Genomic DNA, 26601 nt, shown 5'->3' on the forward strand with positions numbered 1-26601 from the left:
TGCCTGCAGTTAAACAATTTCAATTTGTGCAGCTTTTAAATCTTCTTCCATTACCTTGATTATGACTGTTCTATTTAATCAGTCCAAGCAGAAATTGTCACGTCCTGAACATTTGCCGTCTGTAGCATCCAAAATGTTGTCTGATGCCTCATCCACACAGTATTTACAGTTCCATGTATTACTATTTATATTATCACTATCCAAATCACACCTGGGCGACTGGAGTGGGACATTGATGATGATGATTATGATTATCACTATCCACTGAAATGCATCCCAAATGATACCATATAGAATGAACTCTACACTGTATACTGTTTTGTAAATGCTTGTTGTTCAAACCATACTTATTTCCACTCATTTTACAAGAAAATTAAGGCCCAACACACATCTGTGTACACGTTTCAGCTACCATCTGATTCGTTGCTAGAGTTGCAACTGTTTTCAGTTTGAGCAATGCATGATTGACATTTGTTTTATTTTGTTGTTGGTACATTAACAATTAATCATGTGCCTTCACGTACACAATTTCTTTTCTGTACATCCACATTTCCATATGTCTCCACACTGTTTTAATGAATTTGGGTTAGTAAAATTTTTTTCACTTGTATTCTTCTTTTTGAGTCCGTCCTTGTGATACTAATCTGTGTTGATTTCCTCACTGTAGTCATACTCTGAGCTGTTCATGTACAAAATGTTTGAACTGTTGAAATATCCTGCATCTGAAGAAGTGCTACTTTCTCCTGTACATTTCCTTTTGTGTCCTTTGTTGATGTTCTTTTTTGTGGTAGATTTAGGGTTTTCAGAAACAGATTCTGAGTGTATTTCCAAGTTATCTCTTGTTCTGGTATAACATTTTCTTTCTTCTGCCGCTTGGGTATGGGCACCACTAGAATCACCAGTACCAGAACTCCATATTGCATGGTTTTTAAGATTTGTACAACAATTTGATACAGAAGGTAAAATCTGTATATTTAGAGGGATCCTCAGGCAAGCACCCAATTACTGCCTCAGAATTAAAGGGCACAATTCCACATTTCTTGAGGCAGCCATGAAATTTTGTGATAATGGCTCATTATTGCTATGCTTCATGTTACACACTCTCTCACAGAGATCCTAGAACAGTTTGGGAAAACTCTCCTTTGTGATTGATCGCAAACTCTTCCTTTAAACTTTCTTCTAAGTGTCTAGGATCTGCTCCCAGTATCTCTTCATTGAACTGTAGAATGACACATCTAGCGGCTGACACAAATGAGTTGCATTTCTGGGAAGTCATATAAAGACAGTTTAGCCACTTTTAACAACTCTAGCTGGTTCAACATATCTCGTATGGCCGGTACAGGTGGAAGTTAGAACAACTATTACACACGCATCACTGCTGCTTTGCAGGATCTTTTTTCACCTTATGAATCATGAAGTTGTGTACTTTCCTGCCTACTCTGTTTCATAATTAGAACTAATATGAAATTGCTCTTTATTGCTTTTGACTTATATCACTCAGTGATAGAACATGAAACACACTCTATTGAGTTTCAAGGAAGTTGCTTTAGAAGGTATCATGTCTTTTCCTGCCTTCTCAAGATCTCAAGAATGCTTAACTTAAAATTCTTGCTACTTATAAAGGGGAAGTACTGAAAGCAAATGTTTCTCAGGTAATTTTTGCTTCACAGGCTAAAGGCTACTCAGTCGTTGAAGATTGGCCGGCCCATCTCATTCTCTTACAGGTGCAGAGAATATTGGTTTGATTGATGACAGTAGTGGGAGTGATGTATCAGGAACCAATATTTTTGGTAGTGATATGGACTGTGAATATGCACAGCAAGAGGTTACTGCAGAAGTGGCAGATGGTGCATGAAGAAGAAACAGCTTCAGCTGTATAATAACTACGTCTGCTGTTCTTTGGTTGTGGGGAGAGGTAGATTTTGTCACGAGCACACAAAAGATCCTTTTCACTAAGTACAAAAAAAGTATTTTGAGTCAGTTTTAGATGCTTTTCTGCAGTTTTTTAATGACAAATTGATTGACTTAATTGTTCGTGAGGCAGTGGTAGAATGTATACTTAGTGTCCCCTTGAAATGAAGGTCGCATGCTAGGAAGTAGGAGCCAGCGATAGGGGAGGAAATTTGTATGTTCTTGGAGCTTGTAATGTTGATGGGGATAATGAAGGAATCCACTCTGAAGAACTATTTCACCAGGGATGGATTTTTAGAACCCTCTATATTCCCCAAAACAATGGCAAGAACAGGTTTGAACTCGTCTTGCAATATTTACATTTTGTTGACAGTTCTACACAGGGGCCTAAAAGGCTTTTTAAATTTCAGTCTTTCCTGGAAATTATACATGAAAATATTCAGACTGCCTACATCCCCAGTGAAAATATATCTTGCTTGTTTTGTAAACATACCTGAAACAAATACCAAAAGCAGAACTTACCAAAATGCTAAATTTTTATAAATATTCTGGGTGGTTATGGACAACCCTGAATTGCAATCATCACATATATTACTGAAAAACATCGTGGTAAGTAGTCCTAAAATTTTAATTTTATTTTGTTGTGTAAATATAACATTATGAATTCTTTAACTTGACAGTGTCTAAACCTGTGTTGAGCATCAATTTAAGTACCACCTGGGAAGTGAGCAGCTCGGGATTAAATTGCCAACTTGAGGGGTTAATACTTTGGGGTGAAGAATGACTGGAAAATTTATTCCATATGATAGCAATTCTTCCACCAAGCTTCTTTGCGTTTGGGATAAATACATTTTAAACTAATCATGAAATATGTTACATCAAATAAGCCAGACTGACTTCTGTTATACCTGGTGTTGTTTGGTCCTTCTCTCCAAGACTGCCACATTTGTTCAGCCTTATGTACAACATAAGGAGGTAGAGTATGTCTTGATGTTGATCCCCAGAACATAACTGATGTGCTCTATTTTGGTGAGTCTTTTACATGTCCAACATACTTTGATACCACGCTTGAATAAACTTTTTTCATGCCTAGATCATCACATAAGTTGGTCTTGTCAGAATTGAAGTTTCTTGAAGTTGGAATCATGTTATGTTAACTTTACTTTATTATTACATTACTGTAAGTGACCATTGCCTCTGGGATATTTCCCATTTGCAATGCATTTGTTGATAATAATAATAATAATAATAATAATAATAATAATAATAATAATAATAGAAGAAGAAGAAGAAGAAGAAGAAGAAGAAGAATAAAATCACTGGAATTATTATTGTCTGCTAATGATGTTTTCAGATAATTGAAGTAAATGCGAAGTGAACCTGCAGTTACTTCTGCTTTTGAGGTCTTCAAATATTCCTGTCAATCAACACTCACATTCCTTTATATTCTTGTTAGCCATTAGCAAGCTTGACAGATAACTGTTCCTTATTGTAAGCTAAACTTTGAGTTCATTGTCAGTATAGTTTCTCAGTTTAGATCCAGGCTTACAAGTGTTGTATTGTGTTGTCAGTTCAGTTGAAAATGTCGAACAAGAAGAAAAGAAAACAAATTAATATGATACTGGAAATGAAATTGGATGCCCCTCAGAGAGTGGCTAAAGAGGAAAGTGATAATAACAATGCCATAGATTTCAATGTCGGATGAACTGCTATAATAGGGTGGAAAAGGAAAAGGTTTGTAATCAAGTCTTGGTGTGTAAGAGAGCATGTACTGATAGTTTAAATGAAATGAGAAATATGAGATGTGGCAAAAAAAAAGAAAATGCATGAGGTGCTTTATCTGTGTTTTGGGAAGTGAAGGAACAGCCATTTCAGGGCTCTTTTTATAAGTAATTTCCAGAAGGGGAGCCTGGATTTACTGTTAGTTTTGGCTGGCTCAAAGGTGGAAGAAGCACTGACATTGAAAATGATAATAAATTCAAGGAAAATTTCTACAGACTAATTAGGGTCTATCTGGGGTTCAAATTTACAACTGTGTTGAGTCTGGTCTGAATTTTTTAATGCTGCCTTCGAAAACACTTGCATCCAGAGGAGAATAATCAGCCCCTCACCATAAAAGAAGTAAGAAGAGAGTTACAATCATGGCATACAGAAATGCAACAGGCAGCCATAAAGCTTAGACTAACGTTCATTGGCAAATTGAAAAATCCTTGGGTGTTAAATATGTCCACTAATAGGATTGACACCTTCTGTTGTCTGCCAGTTTGGTACAGGAATCAGTCAGATGCTTGGAGGAAGCAAACTATTTTTGAGGGCAGGTTTTATAAGAAGTTTGTTCCTTTGGTAGAAAAGTTTCTCAATTCAAAAATCCTGCCAGTACCTCGTCCCATTCTGATGCGGAACAGTTACGAGACAAAGATATTAGAGCCATGTTTCTTTCTCCTAACATGACTTTGGTGTGTCAATCAATGTCATTGAAGGAGCTGCCAATGGAAGTGAGGAATACAAGCAAGATGAGGAAGATTTTGCTGATCAGTAATAGTCACGGATGGCAATGTAATGGAATTCTTCTTTCCAAAGTATGTTTTACAAGTTTCACACTTCAGTTTTCTAAGAACTGCTCTAGCACAGTATCCTGACAAATATGTGAAAACAGGCAGGTGATCCTGAACAGATGAAAGCTGCTCCTCACCAATATTCGTAAAATACTCAAGATTCGATGGTGTTGGTAGGGTTATATCTCTTTCACAATAATTTTGTAATGAATCCAAATCTATATCACTTATTTTTGTAGAATTTACATATGATAACAATGATATTTACAGTAAGATACAAAAGTTGAAAACTAGAAAAGCGGCTGGAATTGATAAGATTTCTGGGGATATACTTAAGATAATGGGTTGGGATATAGTACCATATCTGAAGTACTTATTTGATTATTGTTTGGTTGAAGGAGCTATATACCGAATGAATGGAGAGTTGCTATAGTAGCCCCTGTGTATAAAGGAAAGGGTGATAGACATAAAGCTGAAAATTACAGGCCAGTAAGTTTGACATGCATTGCATGTTAGCTTTGGGAAAGCATTCTTTCTGATCATATTAGACATGTTTGCAAAATTAATGACTCGTTCGATAAAATGCAGTTCGGGTTTAGGAAAGGTTATTCCACTGAAGCTCAACTTGTAGGATTCCAGCAAGATATAGCAGATATCTTGGACTGAGGAGGTCAAATGGACTGTATCGCAATTGACCTGTCTAAAGCATTTGATAGGGTGGATCATGGAAGACTACTGGAAAAAATGAGTGCAGTTAGGCTAGACAAAAGAGTGACTGATGGGTTGCTATTTTTATAGAAAAAAGATCTCAGAGAATAGACTATGCAAAGCTTTATCTGACCCTGTAATACTTAAGAGGGGAATTCCTCAAAGCAGTATTATTGGATCTTTCTATTTTCTTATATATATAAATGATGTGAGTAAAGGAGTGAAATCAGAGGTAAAGCTTTTTGCGGATGATGTTATTCTGTATAGAGTAATAAATAAGTTACAAGATTGTCAGCAACTGCAAAATGACCTTGATAATTTTGTGTGATGGACAGTAGGCAATGATATGTTGATAAACAGGGTTAAAAGTCAGGTTGTGAGTTTTACAAATAGGAAAAGTCCTCTCAATTTTAATTACTGCGTTGATGGGGTGAAAGTCCTTTTGGGGATCATTGTGAGTATCTGGGTGTTAATATAAGGAAAGATTTTCTTTGGGGTAATCACATAAATAGGATGGTAAATAGAGGATACAGATCTCTGCACAGGGTTGAGGGTGTTTAGGGGTTGTAGTAAGGAAGTAAAGGAGAGGGCATATAAGTCTCTGGTAAGACCGCAACTAGAGTATGGTTCCAGTGAATGGGACCCTCACCAGCATTACTTGTTTTAAGAACTGGAAAAAATCCAAAGAAAAGCAGCTCGATTTGTTCTGGGTGATTTCCGACAAAAGAGTAGTATTACAAAAATGTTGCAAAGTTTGGGCTGGGAAGAAATGGGAGAAAGAAGACGAGCTGCTTGACTAAGTGGTATGTTACAAACCATCACTCTCATTTTTGTTCCGTGTTGAATACAGCGATTTCACTTAGTTTACAAAAGGAGTATATTTATTGTCCCACCTATTCAATACAGTTAGTACCACGTTATGTGGTCAAGTAAACATTGAAAATCTAAATTTAATGGGGACATGTTTTGCCCTTCTTTTATTGGGCATCATCAGCCATATTAGTTTAATCTTAAAACAAACATTGTTTAGAGGACATTGCCATTTATAATTTGTAAAAAGTGAACTGTGATTTTTTACGATATTAACATTATGGAAGAGTAGTTTCAGACAAGATTTTAAATTTGTTGACAATGATTTTAACATGTGTTGTATATGTCATGTCCCAACATCATATTTTATAACTATTATTCCGTAATGTTAATACCATAAGAAATCACAGTTCAATTTTTACAAATTATAAATGTCAATGTCCTCTAAACAATCTTTGTTTTAAGATTAAACTAATATGGCAGATGATGCCCAATAAAAGAAGGGTGAAACATGTCGCCATAAAATTTAGATTTTCTATGTTTACTTAACCACTTAACGTGGTACTAATTGTATTGAATAGGTGGGACAATAAATATACTCCTTTTGTAAACTAAATAAGTGGTATGTTCCGAGATGTCAGCGGAGAGATGGCGTGGAATGACAATAGTAGACAAACAAGTTTGAGTGGCGTCTTTAAAAGTAGGAATGATCACAATATGAAGGTAAAGTTGGAATTCAAGAGAACAAATTGGGGCAAATATTCATTTATAGGAAGGGGAGTTAGGGATTGGAATAACTTACCAAGGGAGATGTTCAATAAATTTCCAATCTCATTGAAATCATTTAAGAAAAGGGTAGGAAAACAACAGATAGGGAATCTGCCACCTGGGCGACTGTCCAAAATGCAGATTAGTATTGATTGATTGATTGATTGATTGATTGATTGATTGATTGATTGATTGATTGATTGAAGTCTTTCCAAAACTCTAGCCAAGGCAGAAAATGTTCTAAAATTTAAAATTTTCATCATCTGGATTTGAAAGTGGTTTCTGAAACTTATCCTTAAAGCAAACTTCTCTGCAAGGTGAGCATATGTTTACAATTTGCCACCATGTACAAATTAATCTTATGAAATCAGTAGTAGACTGAAAACTTGCAATACAATGATCTGGCTCCAGAGGTAATAAACCTCGTTGAAGACATTAAGCACAAGTTTCACATTTTGACGTTCAAGGTTTGTTGGGAACAGAGACTTCAAAGTAAATTTACTGCCATATTTAATTATCTGGGTCCTCTCAATGTCATGCAGCTTTTTTATAGATAAATGTTTTATAGATGAGATGTGTCTTCAGGAAAAGTTTCAAATGAGGGATACATAATTGTTGATCAGGATCGTTCTGATTTAGCCAATTGTTTTGAATGCACTTCAGGATGTGAACAGAATCCAACTCATAATAAAGGCGTCGAGTTTCATCACAAGGATGCTTATAAACAATAAGGTAATCGGGGAGGGATAGCAAAGAATGGCATTGCCCTTCTATTGATTGAATTGTTATCAGTTACAACACATTACTTGGAAACCTATTGACTGCAAACCAGAAACTGTCTGTTTGATAAATGTAAATAGTTCTTCCCCATTTATATTTCCACAGGAAGAATGTGGACAACATCTTTATAGGAGGACAGTAAACTTTGCACCATGAACACTTGAGCACTAGCAGCTGCATTTTTGGAGTTATAGGCAGTACCTAATATGTTACCACCTGTGTAATCTAAATACGGTTTCAGGTGAATTTCGTCAACCATCAGTGAAATAACAAGATCAGATTCGCCAAGAAATTTGACCTTTCATTTTACATAGAGCAGAAAATTGTCATCCATTTGCTCTGCAACAGGATTAGTTTTATACCTTGCACAAATCTGATGAAGTGTGTTAGAATGAGGCAGTACTAGATACCCAGAGCTTCTCATAAACTTCTAAGCATGTGGTGATATTGAATAGTAAATACCACAGAAAATGAAGTCTGAGGAATGTGTGTGATGATTCTTATGTACACCTCATAAACTTAACTGCTCACATAGAAAATTAATCTTACTTTGTTTCCATGAACAAGTCTTGATATACTCATTAAATAACTAGATATGAACAACAGGTGATCCTGCTCTGCATCCTCATTGTTTAGTCTGCTAAAGGTTTCTAAACAATCAATAGTATCAATAGTATTATTAATTACTAAAGGAAACTTTCTTTTTCCCAGTTTTGTAAGTTGATTTTTTCCTGCATACAGAGACATTATTAGGTCAATATTCAGTATTACAGAGCACAAGAGTATTGGTATATCTTTAATATGTAACAGTATAAATGTTGTAACAGATTTTGACTTCACTATTCACTTGGCAACTCTACTCCTTCTAAACACTGGAGACATCCCTCAAAATTCACAAATTTTCTTTCCTAATTGTATTGAGCTTGTGATTGCAAACATTCTGCTATTGCTGCTGCCAAATCTCTACTTTCTAAATGCTCTCATTTTACATCAGCACCCCCCTTGAAGAAGAATCTGAACACAGGTTACTAGGACAGTTAGGCAAAATTGATGGTATGGCTCCTGGTTTCAGGTGAGGTTTTTGAAGTGGCACAGGATACTTCTTACCAGTTGCACTGTCATAACATTAACTGTGTCTAAGAATAGATCTGTCACTTACCTTAAAATGAATATTAAAATATCTGATTAGTTGCTGGTATGCTACAACCTAAGAAAGAAGCACTAACAATATACTCTCACTGGCATCAAAACAAGCATTGTGCAACCAGAGTACAGTCAAACTTGAATGTAAAAGCAGGCACCAATATCAGTGGAGATAAACGTAAACATGTCATTGGAGGAAAAATGTGATGCCCTTACAACATGATCTCACAGAGCAAGTGATCATTCTATCCCAAGAGAGAATATGTGCCTAATAGTCTATCAGTTGAAAAATACGGCTCTTTAAGACACTTATTAAATTATAAAAGTGCCAAGCTTACCTTTGAATTCTGCGTGACTTGAATGTTGTCCCAGTGTATTGCTGTAATCTATTTCTGGTGCAGTCCATCATCTTTCAGAAATGAAAAAACTGCTACTCTGGGTCCTTTGTCATATTTCCCTCTATAGCTTGGTATGAAACATTTAAACACCATATCGCACACTTCTAATTACATTAAATGTTAAACTTCGATAAATTATTTTACAAAATCGTCTCTTAACAGCCACAAAACATTACCTCGCTGACATACAACGAGGCAGCCATTAATAATTACACTCACTGGTTCAGAAACGCCAACATAAAAACTTCCTTTCAGTGCCTCATACAGAGATAATTAGCATAGAATTTCAATACATATCAATGCATTACCCATATTTAGTTAAATATTATGCTATACCAGACATTACTTTTCCTCACAATCTACTGTTTTTCACATGATGGAGACTGAATGAATTCGACAAATTGGGTCATAGACCACAAAGGCTTCTCAGTAGTTCTGGTCGCAGCAAAACTTGAAGTCGGTAACTCGCTAATGATTCGGGAGATAGTAAGTTCGAATCCCACTGTCGGCAGCCCTGAAGATGGTTTTCCGTGGTTTCCCATTTTCACACCAGGCAAATGCTGGGGCTGTACCTTAATTAAGGCCACGGCCACTTCCTTCCCAGTCCTAGCCCTTTCCTGTCCCATCGTTGCCACAAGACATATCTGTATCGGTGCGACGTAAAGCCAATAGCAGAAAAAAACTCGCTAATGCTCGGGCTAATCTTGTGACGTCATCCTTCCCAACTCAAGCCGGTTGTGAGGCCTATAGTATTAGAAGGTGTTGGTAGCATGGTGTGTACGGAAACCTACTTGGAAGTTAGCTAGGAGTCTTAGGGAAATGAGGTAAGAGGACATCCTCATATTCAGAATTCCTTTTAGGATTTTGGATAGCACAGGGAGGAGGGAGATTTGTTCATATGATTGGATGTCAGACATTAGTTTATTAGGTTTTAGGAAAAGGAGGATGTTGACTCTACTGCAATGTATGGGGCAAGCCCAATGTATAATATTGAAGGTATAAATTTTACTAAGGAGATCATAAAGGATGGTGGGGGGGCTCTTGGATATGACAGTAGGATATTTGATTGGAGCTGAGAGAGGTATTTTTCACATGTTTTAAAAACTGAGTATTTTTTTTCAGTGTAATAGGGGTGTTTAATGGGTGGGAATGATCTACATTGCAAAAGTGTTAAAAAGAAGGCTTGAAGTTCAGGGAGGGAGTAATTAATAGTGGGTTCATCAGGATGTACTAAATCAGGAACTTGGGATGGATAAAAATACTGTTTTATAATAGTCTGCAAAAAGATCAGCTTTATCTTTGTTGGTGAATGGGTGATGGGTCATTTTCATGTAGTCCAAAATTGTTTCGGTTTGTGTCGATCAGGAAATGGAACTAAGGGGTAGGCATGCATGCATGCATACATACATACATACATACATACATACATACAGTGCCAGCCAAAAGTTTCTGGACAAAACATATGTGCCCGCACGAATATGTTTAATGGTTGTTTAATGACGGAATATACGAAGGCCATCCGGAAAGTGGTACCTGTTTGCACAATAAGGACACAGGAGTAAATATTAACAAATATACAAATTTTTATTGGAAAGAGCATACTTTACACTACTTCTCCACATAATCTCCAAGCAAATTTAGGCGTCATAACGTGGGACGAGTTTTTGTATTCCAGAGTCATAGTCCTCTGCCGCCAGCGTATTGAAATGCGTAGTTATGACTCATTTAAGTTCTTCATCGCTGTCAAATCTTTTTCCCACCAGAAAGTCTTTAAGCTTCTTAAAGAGATGAAAATCCGAAGGGGCCAAGTCCGGGCTATACGGGGGATGGTCGAAGGTTTCTCACTTGAATTGCTGCAAAAGTTGTGTTATCGCAGCTGCATGAGGCCTGGCATTGTCATGAAGTAGAATGATGCCTGTAGACAATAGACCTCGCCGTCGATTTTGTATTGTTTGCCGTAATTTCTTTAATGTTTCACAATACGCATACGGCCCTTAAAATCAATGAGCAGTACACCTCGGCGATCCCAGAAAACGGTTGCCATGAGTTTCCTGGTGGACAGAACTGTCTTGAATTTTTTTGGTTTTGTTGGTGAATGAGCATGATGCCACTCCATTGACTGTCGTTTACTCTCAGATGATGCATAACAAACCCATGTTTCATCCCCAGTAATGATGCGAGTCAGGAAAGAGTCTCCTTCATTGGAATAACGTCCCAGGAACGTCAGTGCTGCAGCCATACACTTGGTTTTGTGCTCCTCTGTAAGCATGTGAGGGACCCACCTTGCACAGATTTTTTAATAATGCAGATGGTCTTTGACAATTTCATGAGCAATTGTTCGAGACAAATTAGGAAAATGTTCACAGAGTTCATCAACTGTGACACGCTGATCGTTCCTCACGCATTCGTCTACTGCGCTCAGCAGTTGGTCTGTAATGACAGATGGTCTCCCTGAATGCTCCTCGTCGTGTGTATTCCCCCTCCCCAGGTTGAAGAGTCGACACCAGCGCCGAACAGACGACTCGTCCATCACATTGTCTCCATACACCTCTGTTAATTGCTGATGAATATCACAAGGTCGAAAGTTTTGTGCAGTAAGCAATTTAATCACGGCCCTCACTTCACAACTGGTGGGGTACTCAATTTATTTAAACATTTTAAACAATCATAGACACAACACAGGCAATGCTAGCATCACGCAACCACACCCAGAGCAGCCAGACAAGCCACTGACGCGGTCTTTTTTTTTTTGCTAGTTGCTTTACGTCGCACCGACACAGATAGGTCTTATGGCAACAATGGGACAGGAAAGGGCTAGCAGTGGGAAGGAAGCGGCCGTGGCCTTAATTAAGGTGCCTGGTGTGAAAATGGGAAACCACGGTAAACCATTTTCAGGGCTGCCGACAGTGGGGTTTGAACCTACTATCTCCCGAATACTGGATACTTGCCGCACTTAAGCGACTGCAGCTATCGAGCTTGGTACTGACGCAGTCTGACCTTGCCAAGCGGCTACCCGAGTCGTCAGTGCTTCATGCGGCGCTAACGCGTACTACTTTCCGGATGGCCCTCGTATTACTTTAACCAAGTATCAAAGGTTTTTGGGCAACGGCGCCGAATTATGTTTGACGTTCAGCATTGAAAAAATGCATCCTGCTGTATAACACCTACAGTGAAACATGGAGGTGGCTCTCTGATGGTTTGGGGTTGTTTAACATTCAGGGAGTTGATAGACGCACCTAATTCAAGGAACACTGGACAAAAACATCTACCATTCCATCCTATCTCGTTATGCTCTTTCGTCTGGACAGCACGTGAGTTTGTCCTTCAACAAGACATTGACCCTAGACACGTCTTGCTATTGCATGAATTATCTGCAAAACAAACAAAACTCTGGGGAATTGTTTTTAATGGAATGGCCCCCTTAATACCCGGACTTAAATACAATTGAGCTGCTGTGGGAGGAGTTGGATGGGCAAGTCCGAAAAGTGTGTTCTCCTTCATCGCAAAAGCTGTCGGACATTTTACAGAATGCCTGGTAAAGTATACCTGCATCATTGTTAGAAAAACTTGTTCTGAGAATGCCGAGAATAGTTAAAAGTGTACTTGCGGCAAAGGGGGTTTTCTTTGATGAGAAGAGAGTTTGATGTGTTTTGGTGATCTGTGGGAATAAATGTGTACATATTGTCTGTTTCTTGCTCAGATGTAAAGTAAAAGCGTAGTTTTATTGTAAAATATTAGTTTTAGAATATATATTTGTCAATTCGTTGCATTGGTATGTAGTTTTCTTTTAATCTCAGTCCATTCTTGAACAGTCCAATGCTTGTCCGGAAACTTTTGGCCGGCAGTGTACGTACATACTTTCATACATACTACATTGCTGTGTTTTAGTTTCCCATAGAAGTTCACACGTTTTGAGTAAACTTAATCAACGCATGATGGAAAGGGTGCTGAAACACAAACTTGCGTCTATTATACTGCCAGCATCAGTGCCCCATCATTTTTATTTTCTTTCCTTGGAGAACATTACAAATGTCTTCCAGTTGGCAAAGTCCAGACTTTCCTAATTTGACACTCAGCATTCTCTCCCATAAGGCAACTATGGTTCAAATCATGGCCACTGCATGTGGAATTTATAAAACGAAAATTTACAACCCTATAGTTCAGATTTCATGTAAAAATGGAGGTCCTGTGCTTGTGATCACAATATCAACAGCCACATAAAACTACAAGCTTGCCTGCTTGCTTTTCTCTCCCAGAGAATTTTGTTTTCTGAGTTCATTAGAAATTATTCAACGTTTTTGGCAAGTTCAGTACAAATTTGAGGTGAAAGTCTGTTTTCTTCCAATTTCTTAGTGGCTGATTTTATGCATATCAAATTGGAACGAATCAAGCTTATTCGTCTATTAATATCGTTCAATGGCACCTTGGAACATACTGCTTATTAGATGTATGGCTTTTCAGGTCTTTGTTCTATAAAACCAGCATTTCGTCTTAGGCCTGATACTAAACTCATCAGAGTGGGGTGCATGCAGGTGAATTTATCAGAAGCCCATTAGTAAAGGCACAATCTGATACAGTAACTGTGTATGGCAGATAAATCTCTACAATGTCCGACTCGTTGGCTGAATGGTCAGCGTACTGGCCTTGAGTTCAGAGGGCCCCGGGTTCGATTCCCGGCCGGGTCGGGGATTTTAACCTTCATTGGTTAATTCCAGTGGCTCGGGGGCTGGGTGTTTGTGCTGTCCCCAACATCCCTGCAACTCACACCACACATAACACTATCCTTCACCACAATAACATGCAGTTACCTATAAGTGGCAGATGCCGCCCACCCTCATTGGAGTGTCTGCATTACAAGGGCTGCACCTGGCTAGAAATAGCCACACAAAATTGTTATTATCTCCACAATGGAATTATTGCCCGCCTAGCAATTTGTAATAGGAAATCTAAGTTCCCGATGAGGGAATTTTATTGTTCACACCAACAGAGCATATCAGATTTTAGATGTAAGGCTTTTGAGGCATTTTCTCTATAAAACCAGTGTTGCATGAAAAGTCCACTTTCATTCCAAAACCACTCACTCCACCCCACATGTGCCTGGACACTGCTAATTTTCCAAATCCTTTCTTGTGCAGTACTTGATGCAAGTGTAATGGACTAGTATAAGTTGGAAACAATTCTCTAACCCATGGGTAAATAATGAAAATATCGAGCTTTATGGTTATGACTTGTGAGATGTGGCTATGAAGTTGTTTACATCTATTAGTATTAATATTATTATTATTTATGTAGTTATGTATGAACTTTATTTGGTATAAATCATGATCTATTATTTGTGAGGTTATGTCGTGAAACATCTGCTGTATGTATATTAATATGAGTTTGTTTAATGTAAGAACACGTAATTAATAGGATGTAATTTATTATTCCTTGTATATATGATGTATAAATCCAATGCAGTGTTGTGCAACACACGGTAATAGTCCAGAACAATGTCTCTTTGGCACTAGAGAGTTACAGAAAAATCCATTTGTTGTAAATAGGTTATTGGAGACTCAAAATTATGAGAAAACATGTTGTGTCATATTCTTCTAGAAGCCTGGCCAGGCAACGTGTATAAAGAGGCAGTCTTGAGAGTTGAGCGGAGTTGTTAACGAGAGTTGCTAGTGAAAGTTGTGAACTCGTGTTGTGGTTGTGTTGACATGCTAATGGAACAGTTTTCTTCTGCGTAGTAGTGTTTTGTTCAAAATGGCAGTTTATTAGTGCGTGTGTGAACATTATGTATATATAATTTGTAAATAAAATAGTGTATAAAATTAACAGCATTACATGTGTGCGTCTTTGTGGTAACAAAATACTTTTCATACCTTCTCTAGATCAAGGAATGTCATCACCATATCTCTTATGTATTCCCATTGTTTTTACATTAATTGCCTCATGATGAAGATGGGATCTAATGTTGATCTTCCATTTCCAAAGGTGTATTGCTCTTGTGATTCTCTTTCCACCATCCTTCTCATTATTTTTTCTAGTACCCTTTCAAATATTTTTGCTACCTGAGATATGAGCGTGATTCCTCAATAGTTATCACATATCTTCTCCCCCTTCTTCTTTAATCCAGTCATTTAATACAGATTTTTCTTTCCAAATACATCTAAATAGCCTTATTTCCTCACACTCTACTTTTATCATCTTACCTACATCCCTTCTCACATCAGGATTTCATCAAAGTACTCCTTCCATCTTTTACTTATCTCCTCTGGTTGTGTTATTATGTCACCTTTTCTCCCCTTTCACCTGCTTTGTGTAGACTGTTTCTTATATCTTCCTTCTTACAAGTCCATATAGCATCCTTTTCCAACTCGTGTGTAAATCCTTCCAAGCTTTTCTTCACTTACTACTTTCTTGTATATTATTGTCATTTCCTGATACTATCTTCTACCTTCTTCCATTCTGTTTCCTACTCCATAATTGCCATGCATTCTTCTCATTTTTCACTGCTTCCTTTACTCTCCCATTCCACCATGGGGTCTTGTTATCTTTCACTCTTTCAGCTTTTCTACCACAAGCACACTCGGCACAGCTTACAAATGTCTGAACATGTCCCATTCCACTTCCACACTCTCCACCTCAGTTCTTAGTATGTATTGAAAATGAAAATCCACAGCCTGTTTACAGTTATTCAACCGGGTCAGGAATGGAACGAATGTAGCCCCATCTAGCAGCAAGGATAGGAATTGTGCTGGCTGCCGAAGCCTGTCGCACTCCTTTGGGACAATGATTAATGAATGATAGATGAAATGATATTGGAGAGTGTTGCTGGAATGAATGATGACAGGGAAAACCGGAGTACCTGGAGAAAAACCTGTTCCGCCTCCGCTTTGTCCAGCATAAATCTCACATGGAGTGAGCGGGATTTGAACCACGGAACTAGCGGTGAGAGGCTGACGCGCTGCCGCCTAAGCCACGGAGGCTTCTTAGTATGTATTGTTTCAGTTTATTATTGGAATTTTCCTTTTATTTACATATCTTTTTTCTGTAGTTTTATTTTCTTCTCTAATTTTTTTTCTTCATTTTTTGCTTTACCACTACTCTACTGTATGATGTCTATCATAAAGACTACTTCTGGCAAGAATGTTATGTCTAACAACTGCCCACAAATTTTTCTTTCCACCAAGAAGTAATCAGTTACAGTAAAATCTTGTTTATCTGGCCCTCATCGATCCAGATCTCTGGATAATCCGGATCAGATTTGTAGGCATTTAAATAAATTTAATGTTCACCTTAGATACCGGTAACGCCGGCCCCATGGTGTAGGGGTTGCGTACCTGCCTCTTACCTGGAGGCCCCGGGTTCGATTCCCGGCCAGGTCAGGGATTTTTACCTGGATCTGAGGGCTGGTTCGAGGTTCACTCAGCCTACGTGATCAGAATTGAGGAGCTATCTGGCGGTGAGATGGTGGCCCCGGTCTCAAACGCCAAGAATAACGGCAGAGAGGATTCGTCGTGCTAACCACATGACACTTTGTAATCTACAGGCCTTTGGGCTGAGCAGCGGTCGCTTGGTAGGGCAAGGCCTTTCAAGGGCTGTAGTGCCATAGGGTTTGGTTTGGTTTTAGATACCGGTAACAATTTTTAACTATGTTAGGAAAAACATAACTAAGTACACCAGATATTCGCTTGATTCAATGTACAGTTCCTGAATAGATTGTACAATAAATTATGGTAATACTGTACTTTTTGTTGAATTTAAGAAGGATTTACTAGAGTGTTACAGGGCACTTATGTGGTGTGACAGTGGCTATGACACCATGACGGAAGAAGAAATTGTAGTGGCACGCACAACTCTGTTAGACAGTGAGAAGGAAGATGACATGGATGGGGAGGAAGCAATCTCTCTGCGACAGCAGACGACACATGTAAATGCTGCGCACCAGCTGACAAATGTCGTGGCATATTTGGAGTGTCAGCCCTACACCACTTCAGCTAAACTATTAATGATAAAGCATTTGCGTGACCGTGCTTCATTCATGCGCCACACATGTTTGAAAGAAAAGACAGTGGACAAATTCTTTGTTAAGAAATGATGTGATTTTATGTGATTAAGATTTTAATATTTTTTTAATATCTTGTAAATGATACTATGCACATAATTTTGTTACAAAACATAGTTTTTTTATCATCATAAACAGTAAATCTGCTTACTTAAGGATTTTGTTTTACTTATTATGCATATAACCAGGATTATCTGGATTTTTATTGTCCAGATTGCCTTTGGTTCCAGTTAGTCTGGATAAATGAGGTTTTACTGTAGGCCCTACTGTTTTTGTCCTGTTTCCCCATCCATATCTTGTAATCTTTCTACTATTCTTCTTCCTGAACCATGTATTGTCCACACTTAACCCATTTTACACACAAAAATCCACCAATCTCTCTCCCTCTTCATTCCTCTTTCCATATCCAAAAGGTCCAATTACTTCTTTCATTCCTTTTATGTCACATCTGACCATTGCATTTAAGTCTCCCATGACTCCGTTCTCTATCCTTTACTGTACCTTTATTATTCTATCACTTATATAGTCCACTTTAATTACATACTCATCTAAGATCATGTTGGTTGTTATATCCACTTTGTTCTTTGCCTTACGTCCTCCACTTCAGTAGAGAGTGTATCCCTTCCTCAAGTTCTACTTTCCTTTTCCTCTCCATTCAACCTCACTCACTCCTGGCATAGCTATATTCTCCATGAAAGCAATCACATCTTCTGACTTTTCAGTCAGTGACATGAGGTTAATTATTGACACTGCGTGTCTCTTCTGGGGAACGTCTTAACCTTTTCTTAGGCTGATTTAAAAGTGTCATTTTCATTTTAAGCTTCTATTTAAGCTAGCATTTTAGAGCTACTGCCAGCAGGTGATCAGGTCACTCCTAACTTGGAGTCAGATGCATTTTACAGCTTTCCCTAACCTGGAGCCAGATGCTACTCAATGGGTCCCAGTATCCTTTCCTACAATGGGGGTACCATCACCCCACCTAAAAAAACTCATCCACCCAAAGCCATCGGTCACCTTAGGGGATTGGGTTATTTACTACCACCTGACACTCAGCATTGAGACTCCAGCTGTATGGTCTACTCATTACCGTAATGGGGTATCCCACCAGACAGATAATCATCTTAATAATATACATAAAATCAGACGTAAGTGTCATATTGAAAATTTGACTAAAATTTTATGTTATTCTTTTCAAGCAATAAAATTAGACTATATCACAAATGAAGGCATATACTGTAGTCTCCGTATTACCTTAATATGTTATATTTGTTGTCTTTGTTGATTTTTTCAACATTAGTACATTATTGATGCTTAGTGACTTGTTTTCAGTGATATTTTCTGTAGTAGGGGAATCTCTGCTATATAAACAGTAAAACAGTAAAATGCCATTCTTTAATAAAATTTGTTTACAGCTATGTTCAGCTCAACTCTTCTTCCACTGAGGCAGTTCAGAAGAAGTACAAAGTTCCAAAGGATATTGAATCATTGTTGCTCTTCAATGAGAACACAAATCGTCCTGTTGCTAGTTTAAGCATGTCTGATATCCCTATCAAGACAATGCAGGATATCATAAATAGCAATAAATATTTAGTGCTGCCTCGACTGTCTTCACAGGTAAGTTATTATGTATAGTATGTGATGGCTTCATTCAATATTCTTCATTAAGTGTCTTTCATTATTATTATTATTATTATTATTATTATTATTATTATTATTATTATTATTATTATTATTATTATTATTATTATTATTATTATTATTATTATTATTATTATTATTATTATTATTATTATTATTATTATTATTATTATTATTATTATTATTATTATTATTATTATTATTATTATTATTATTATTATTATTATTATTATTATTTCCGTCTCCATGGCTAAATGGTTAGTGTGCTGGCCTTTGGTCACAGGGGTCCCGGGTTCGATTCCCGGCAGGGTCGGGAATTTTAACCATCATTGGTTAATTTCCTTGGCATGGGGGCTGGGTGTATGTGTTGTCTTCATCATCATTTCATCCTCATCACGATGCGCAGGTCGCCTACGGGAGTCAAATCAAAAGACTTGCACCTGGCGAGCCGAACCCGTCCTGGGATCTTGCGGCACTAAAAGCCATACGCCATTTCATTTTTCATTATTATTATTATTATTATTATATTGTAAACATTACCTTAATATGTTATACATTTTTTTGTCTTTGTTGATTTTTGCAACATTAGTACATTATTGATGCTTAGTGACTTGTTTTCAGTGATATTTTCTGTAGTAAGGTAATCTCTGCTATATAAACAGTAAAACACTAAAATGCCATTCTAGCAAACTAACAAAAGTGCAAATTGTCAAAATTTAGGACAGCTGAAAAAGGTTGTGATTTCTTATGTCAAATCAGTTTTTTTTAAATTAAATGTTTGTTTTATGTGTTAGCCATACGAACTACAGATGTGAGACTTTGTCAGAGAGTAGACATTATATAAATAATAAAATCTATACCATAACTTCAGAACTACAGGTTCCGTAGTTTGTCACTCATTAGTTTACCATAGTGATGACGATATAAAAGTAGTGACTCACCCTGGTTCCGCAAGCAAGCAAAATCAGGTGATTTCCTCCTGATATGTGTACATAACTCAGTGCAACATTTTTCCAAGTTCCTTCTAACTGATAGGCTTGCTGATTTCTCCCCATGCAATTTTAAACCATTCCTATGCTTTCGCTGAAGTGACATTAACTCCTAAATCATATGTGCAGATTACATACTGCAAAGGGTATTTTTATCATAATAAGATTATTAAGACAAATAATCAATTTATTTTTATGAGGATTATGTGATTAATCTCAAGACATGATTTCTAATTTTAAGTTTGATATTTTACTGCAAAGTATAACATAAAAATGCTAACTGGTGCTACCTTTTTGCAGATAGCTAAATGCTGGAGCTTAGTTAATACCAGTTTTTGTTGATACTCGATACCAATGTATGTTTTTGTCTTGTTACATGATACTCCTATACTTTCATTTTTGAAAAAAAAAAAAAAAGTAAAATGGACAAATTTATGGCAACACTTCATTATCTGTATAATTATAAATTAAATTAAAATGTATTGTGATATGTAGTGTTAGTAGTTAGTTACACATCTTTTTACAAATTGAATGTTAAAAAGGTATTTTACACTATTTAAAAAGTCATATGTATGATAAAACAGCAACTTAATAGTGTTACAAGATTGTATTAAAAATACAAGCATTCTCACTCTGCCAGGGTCAAGCCTACTTCTTTTTCTGTCATACGGGAGTCCTGCTGTTGTAAACATTTTCTCAGAAAATACTGTTGCTGGTTGTATACATAAATATTTCACAGCTAGTTTTCACAGCTTTGGAAACTATGTACTTGTTTAATCGTAAACCTTGAAAGTGGGGATAAGAGATCTTCTTTCAGGTATGTGGTGATTTCATCTTCAGAAGTGTTAATGTGTTAACGTGTTGTGTCATTTTCTTGCATAATGCAGTTTGGTTGGCTTTGAAGAATGGGTCATCTGAAATGAAAGAAAATTTTAAAAATCTGTACTATATTATTTTTAGTGAGTAGTTAATAGCAGCGAATAATAATTTTACCTAAAATTTTATTACACAGCATATTAAAATATAGTTACATGCTTGCCTCTTTTTTAAGTGCAACCTATAATAATTTTGCCTAAGATTTTATAACGCAGCATATTAAAATCTAGTTACATGCCTGCCTCTTTAGTTGTATATTCAGGACTCTCCTATTGATTAGCACGTTGCAGCAGTTTGTCTGTAGCAGCATTAAGAGCACTCAAACTGCAAAAAACTTGTCCTTTTAAGCAGGGGTCCAACAGGATTGAGATGGAACAGATTCATTCTCTTCAGTGTCTTTGTTCCACATATTATTTGTATCCAGCAATTACTGTCTTACTCTCAAAATTCCTGATCCACTGTGTGATGGCTTCTGATTGAGATATGGTACTGTTCACAATAGTGATTATGTCAAGACATGTCACTGTAGAAGTTTAATGTATTGATCAATAAATCAATATACAGTGGACACCGCTTATTATGATCACTCTGGGATGCAGATAATTTGATAACATTAACCGGCTGATAACAGTAGCCGAAAAATAAAAATTGGTAGGTAGCCGACTGTTTATTCAAAACCTACATGCACTACAATGAAACAGATACTGGCACCTAGCACTGCAATACCGTTAAATGTTTTCCATTATGTAAAATAGTCTCTAATCATTGTTTGCTTCTGGTTGTCTCTCAAAAGTCCATTAATATCTAGCGCCTGTTGCATTTCAGCATTCGTTGGTGTTCAGGAAGTTTCGCAACATCGTCATCATCAGCATCGCTATCTTCTGTTCCATGATCTTCACCTCTCATATCTAATTCTGCGGAGGTAACTGCCTCACATATACCATATCTGTCTGTTTCGCATCAGTAATGATGCCCTCATCAGTGTTCATCCATTCCTGAAATTCATCTTCCGTTAAGCCTGTTGGACAAAGTTCAACATCCTCGTCTACTTCTGGTAACTCTCTTAAAAATCCCCCATACCAGAAACAGTTCCTTATTGTATGTGCTGAGACATTATCCCATGACATGGCTAGAATATGCAGGGCATCGAGAAGGCTGCTTGTTTTGGCAAGAGCATTGGCACACTACTTTTATGTAAGTCCTCTATGTTTTCTAAGATTCTTGTGCGCATTTCATTGCCATAATATGCTTTCATGGTTTGAATGATTCCTTGATCGTATGGTTGAATTAATGAAGTCATATTTGCCGGTAAGAAAATCACATTGATGTTCTTGAGCTCACAATTCACAATGTGTGCTGCACATTTGTCAACCAGCAAAACTATTTTACAGCCCAGCCTATTATCCCACTTCATTCTTTGAACATCAGGGCAGTCATCCATGCATTAGAGTTGGAATGATAGTCCACTGGAAACTTACTGGTACCCTTTTTTTAAAATTTGCTTTACGTCGCACTGACACAGATAGGCCTTATGGTGACGATGGGATAGGAAAGGCCTAAGAAGTGGAAGGAAACGGCCGTGGCCTTAATTAAGGTACAGCCCCAGCATTTGCCTGGTGTGAAAATGGGAAACCATCTTCAGGGCTGCCGACAGTGGGGCTCGAACCCACTATCTCCCGATTACTGGATACTGCATTACAAGTCATTAATCTCATTTTTTGGTCCGTATTGACAACAGTGATTACATTCAATTTACAAAGTATACATTTATGATTCACCTATTCAATACCTACATTACCACGTTTTGTGGTTACATAATCATAAAAGATTGAAAAGTTGTGAACATGTTTCGCCCTTCTTATTGGGCATCATCAGCACATTAGCTAATCTTAAAACAAACAATTTTATTAAGAATGATTACATTATTGTTTATGAAAAATTGAGATGAGGTATGTTGTGATATTAAAAAAAAAATTCTTTTCTTTCTTTTCATAAACAATAATGTAATCATTCTTAATAAAATTGTTTGTTTTAAGATTAGCTAATGTGCTGATGATGCCCAATAAGAAGGGCGAAACATGTCCACAACTTTTCAATCTTTTATGATTATGTAACCACAAAATGTGGTACTGTAGGTATTGAATAAGTGAATAATAAATGTATACTTTGTAAATTGAACGTAATTACTGGATACTGACCGCACTTAAGCGACTGCAGCTATCGAGCTCGGTACTGACGCCTTTAAAGCAATGTGGGTTCTTACTTTTCCCAATCACTAACAGTCTTTTCTTTTCACCAGACATACTCGCACAACATAAAACTCTTACTCATTCCTTGGACGTTTTACAGCCTTTAGCACTTTCATATTTAAAGAAATAAGTGTGTTCAGGCAAGGCGCGATAATACTCGCATACTTGAGAACAAAATCCTTGAAAACAAATATGATAACATAAACTGAATTCATGATCACAAGAAACGGAAGATTTTCAATGTTTTAGTATTTGTCCGTACCGTACTTCATAAAAGTGATTATATAATATGGTTGATAACATTATCCTTGATTACAATAAACGGCATCCACTGTATTCCTATTGTGATACTCTTAAGATTTACTACAAGGGTGAGATTGGCAAGTGCAGATGCAATGACTCTTCTGTTCTTGAAGTCTTTTTACCTTATGAAATGTTGAATTCCATCATGTAGGTTCATCTTGAATCAAGCAGTGTTGTAGTAGTGGAAGATGTTTCTGTGCAGCTTTGAGAATCTTTGTGGATTTTGAGAAATGTTTGAAACATCCTACTAATTTTCTACATAACACAGTGATATTCTCAGTATTCTTTGAACTGTAAAGTTCCGCTTTCAGAACACGTAGTATATAAGCTACACATGATAAATGGGGAAATTTTCCCAAAGTCATGGCACTAACTACATTACATTGTCATGAATCACAGCCACTATTTTATCAAGTTCGTACTGTCTTCTCCAAGAAATTTGTGATATATTCACCTCTTTGTCTCACTTGTTCAGATGATATCACTTCAGTCCATATACAGGGTGTTTCAAAAAGGACTTTACAACTTTGTAGCTCATAATCATTTATTCATTTCAGTTGCAGGCATATTTAAGAGCTCATATTTTACTCTTATTTCTACTTCTTGAAACAGTTCTGGGAAGATATCATTTGATATGTGCTTACGAGTAACTGTAGTATATCTAGGTTCAAGGTGCAGAATCTACTGCTTAAATCCTTTATCGTCCACCATACTAAATAGTTGGTTATCTTTGAATCTCATGTCAGCTATTTAAAATAGGATTGTCCAGAAAAGATGTGAGGGTAAGCTGGCTAGTATTTGAGTACTGTGATGATGTTGATGACAGTGAATTTCGAATGGAATGAACAGGCACAGGCTCTTCCACTGCCATTTCTTCACTTGTTACACTTCCAGTGTTTCAGTTCTTGTTGTTGCTAGTTGCTTTACGTCACACCGACACAGATAGGTCTTATGGCGACGATGGGATAGGAAAGGTCTAGGAGTGGGAAGGAAGCGGCCGTGGTCTTAATTAAGGTATAGTCCCATCATTTGCCTGGTGTGAAAATGGGAAACCACGGAAACCATTTTCAGGGGTGCCGACAGTGGGGTTCGAACTCGCTATCTCCCGGATGCAAGCTCACGGCCAACTCACCCGGTATTCTTCTTGTTGTTGTTGTTGGGATGTTCATGTTAAATAAAAATAATTTTATGAACTGAGGTGAGGTTGATAGTGTTGTGAGATTTTTCTGCTGACGAGAAACTCTTTACAAATGCGGCAGATGGCACGGTTATCACTTACAGGATCCAATTATTGTAAATAGTTCCACACCACTCATGTTATCCAAATAAAAGTGGTAGATTATGAAATGCCCTGGCTTCTGTCACTTCAAAAATAATAACTGGATTGAAATTTTAAAATAAAAATTTAAAATCAAAATCAGGTTTCATGCTAAAGGTGCTGCCATTATCACAATAAATTGCTTCCTTGTTTGTGATTTGATAGTTTGCTATCAAGCTCAGCAGATAGTTGCTTGGTCATGGTGATTGTTGTTTCAAGGGGCAAAATAGTGTAATTATCAACCCTTAAGATGTTTTCCTGAATGCCATTTTTCATAGAGAATATATGAGTGTATTCAACATTTATTTTCATTTTATTTTTTCCAATAATGTGGAATTTAAACTTCAATTAGAAATGTATTTTACTTATGCTCTAATGAATATTCAAGAGAATATTGTCTGAAATAATTGAATATATGTGTCCTGAAAGACTCTGTTATTGGTTATACTCAGAAGTAGGTTATTTTGTAGGTTTTTTCATAGGCATCCAAATGAAAAATAATGTTAAAAATTAGTGCAATATCACTTTTTTTTACCGAGCTCGATAGCTGAAGTCGTTTAAGTGCGGCCAGTATCCAGTATTCGGGAGATAGTAGGTTCGAACCCCACTGTCGGCAGCCCTGAAGATGGTTTTCCGTGGTTTCCCATTTTCACACCAGGCAAATGCTGGGGCTGTACCTTAATTAAGGCCACGGCCGCTTCCTTCCTACTCCTAGCCCTTCCCTGTCCCATCGTCGCCATAAGACCTATCTGTGTCGGTGCGACGTAAAGCAACTAGGAAAAAAAAAAATCACTTTTTTAAAATATCTCCCTCAAGTTACAATTCAGCAGGGATTTATTGCTCTGGTACATGACTTTTAAATGAATTTGTACTTCAGATATATTGGAACCAGAACATCTACAGAAATTTAGAGGAAGGTCCCATTTGTTATGGGATCAGTAGAGCTATAAATGAGCCCAGTTTTTGCTATACCTTCTACTTTCTACCTGCTATTTTGAAATTTTATGAATTGAGACATGTTTTATTCACCTAACTTTCCTGGGTAAATACCATATTGTCCCCTTTTTACCGGGCTCGCTCAGCCGGAGAACGAGAGTCTCACGGGTGGACCGTTCGTTGTCTGGCTTTGCTTATTTTGAGGACAGGGAAAGAGACAAGGACTAGCAACAATAATACAAAAATATCAAACAACAGGTTTCTGACATTTATTATAAACTAGCACTTAAACAATAACAAATTAAATTTAAACAAATCTTGACTGAAAATAATTATTTTTTTCTCTTTTCTGCCGGTTCGTTCGAATACAGCATTTAATTCCTCCAAATAGCTTTGACGTCAATGATTCTGCAAATATACAGATGGATATTAGCCTACTTCTAACGAATCACAAAAAAAAAAAAAAAAAAAAAAATCTTTCTATGGGAGGATCTCCTCTCACAATGTCGTTAATATCTACAGGTTGAAAATAATTCAGTCTCAGAAAGCTGTCTATCTCTTGCTGCTAGTTTTAAGTGTCTAAAATATCAGATACACTTGTGTTAACATTCATTTTCTCAAATGAAAACTGTACTCCTTTGGAGAACTGAATCAAACGTGATATCCATTAAATTTGAAAAATAAATAAAAATTTTATTGGAAACATTACTCAAAGAAGTCTCTGTCTGACAATTTCACAAAATCGTGCTTGTATAATAATTATTACTGTGAAACTTTGTTTAATATTCGATTGAACAAAACATAATGTCAATCTTTAACATCTGACGTCTTGAGGAATTTTAACATTGTAAGCTTTACAATAATAATGATAATGAATCTCGTCCAGTTAAATAATTCTTTCTTATTCATTACTGTATGATACTCTGAACTTTCCTCAACTTAATTTCAAAATAAAATTTACTAAAGGTTCAACTCTCAAAAAGTTAAATAAACTCAAACAACGATGTTGATAACCACGACCCAACGTAATGAACACGTGGCCGGGTCACAACCACAGTCAAAAGAAACATATCACAATTCAATGAAATTGCTACACACACACACACACACACACACACACACACACTCACACACACACACTCTCTCTCTCTCTCTCTCTCTCTCTC

General features: G+C 37.0%; 1 protein-coding gene across 1 annotated transcript in view; it reads left to right on the forward strand.

Moving 5' to 3' along the window:
- Nucleotides 1-26601, forward strand: part of l(3)80Fg (dnaJ homolog subfamily C member 16 l(3)80Fg) — a 507034-nt gene that overhangs the window by 299510 nt on the left and 180923 nt on the right. The window contains exon 6 of the mRNA XM_067141678.2: nucleotides 18539-18740. Coding sequence (XP_066997779.2) covers nucleotides 18539-18740 — 202 coding nt within the window. The remainder of the gene's footprint in view (nucleotides 1-18538; nucleotides 18741-26601) is intronic.

This window comes from Anabrus simplex, chromosome 2, assembly GCF_040414725.1.
Source record: "Anabrus simplex isolate iqAnaSimp1 chromosome 2, ASM4041472v1, whole genome shotgun sequence".
Taxonomy (NCBI): domain Eukaryota; kingdom Metazoa; phylum Arthropoda; class Insecta; order Orthoptera; family Tettigoniidae; genus Anabrus; species Anabrus simplex.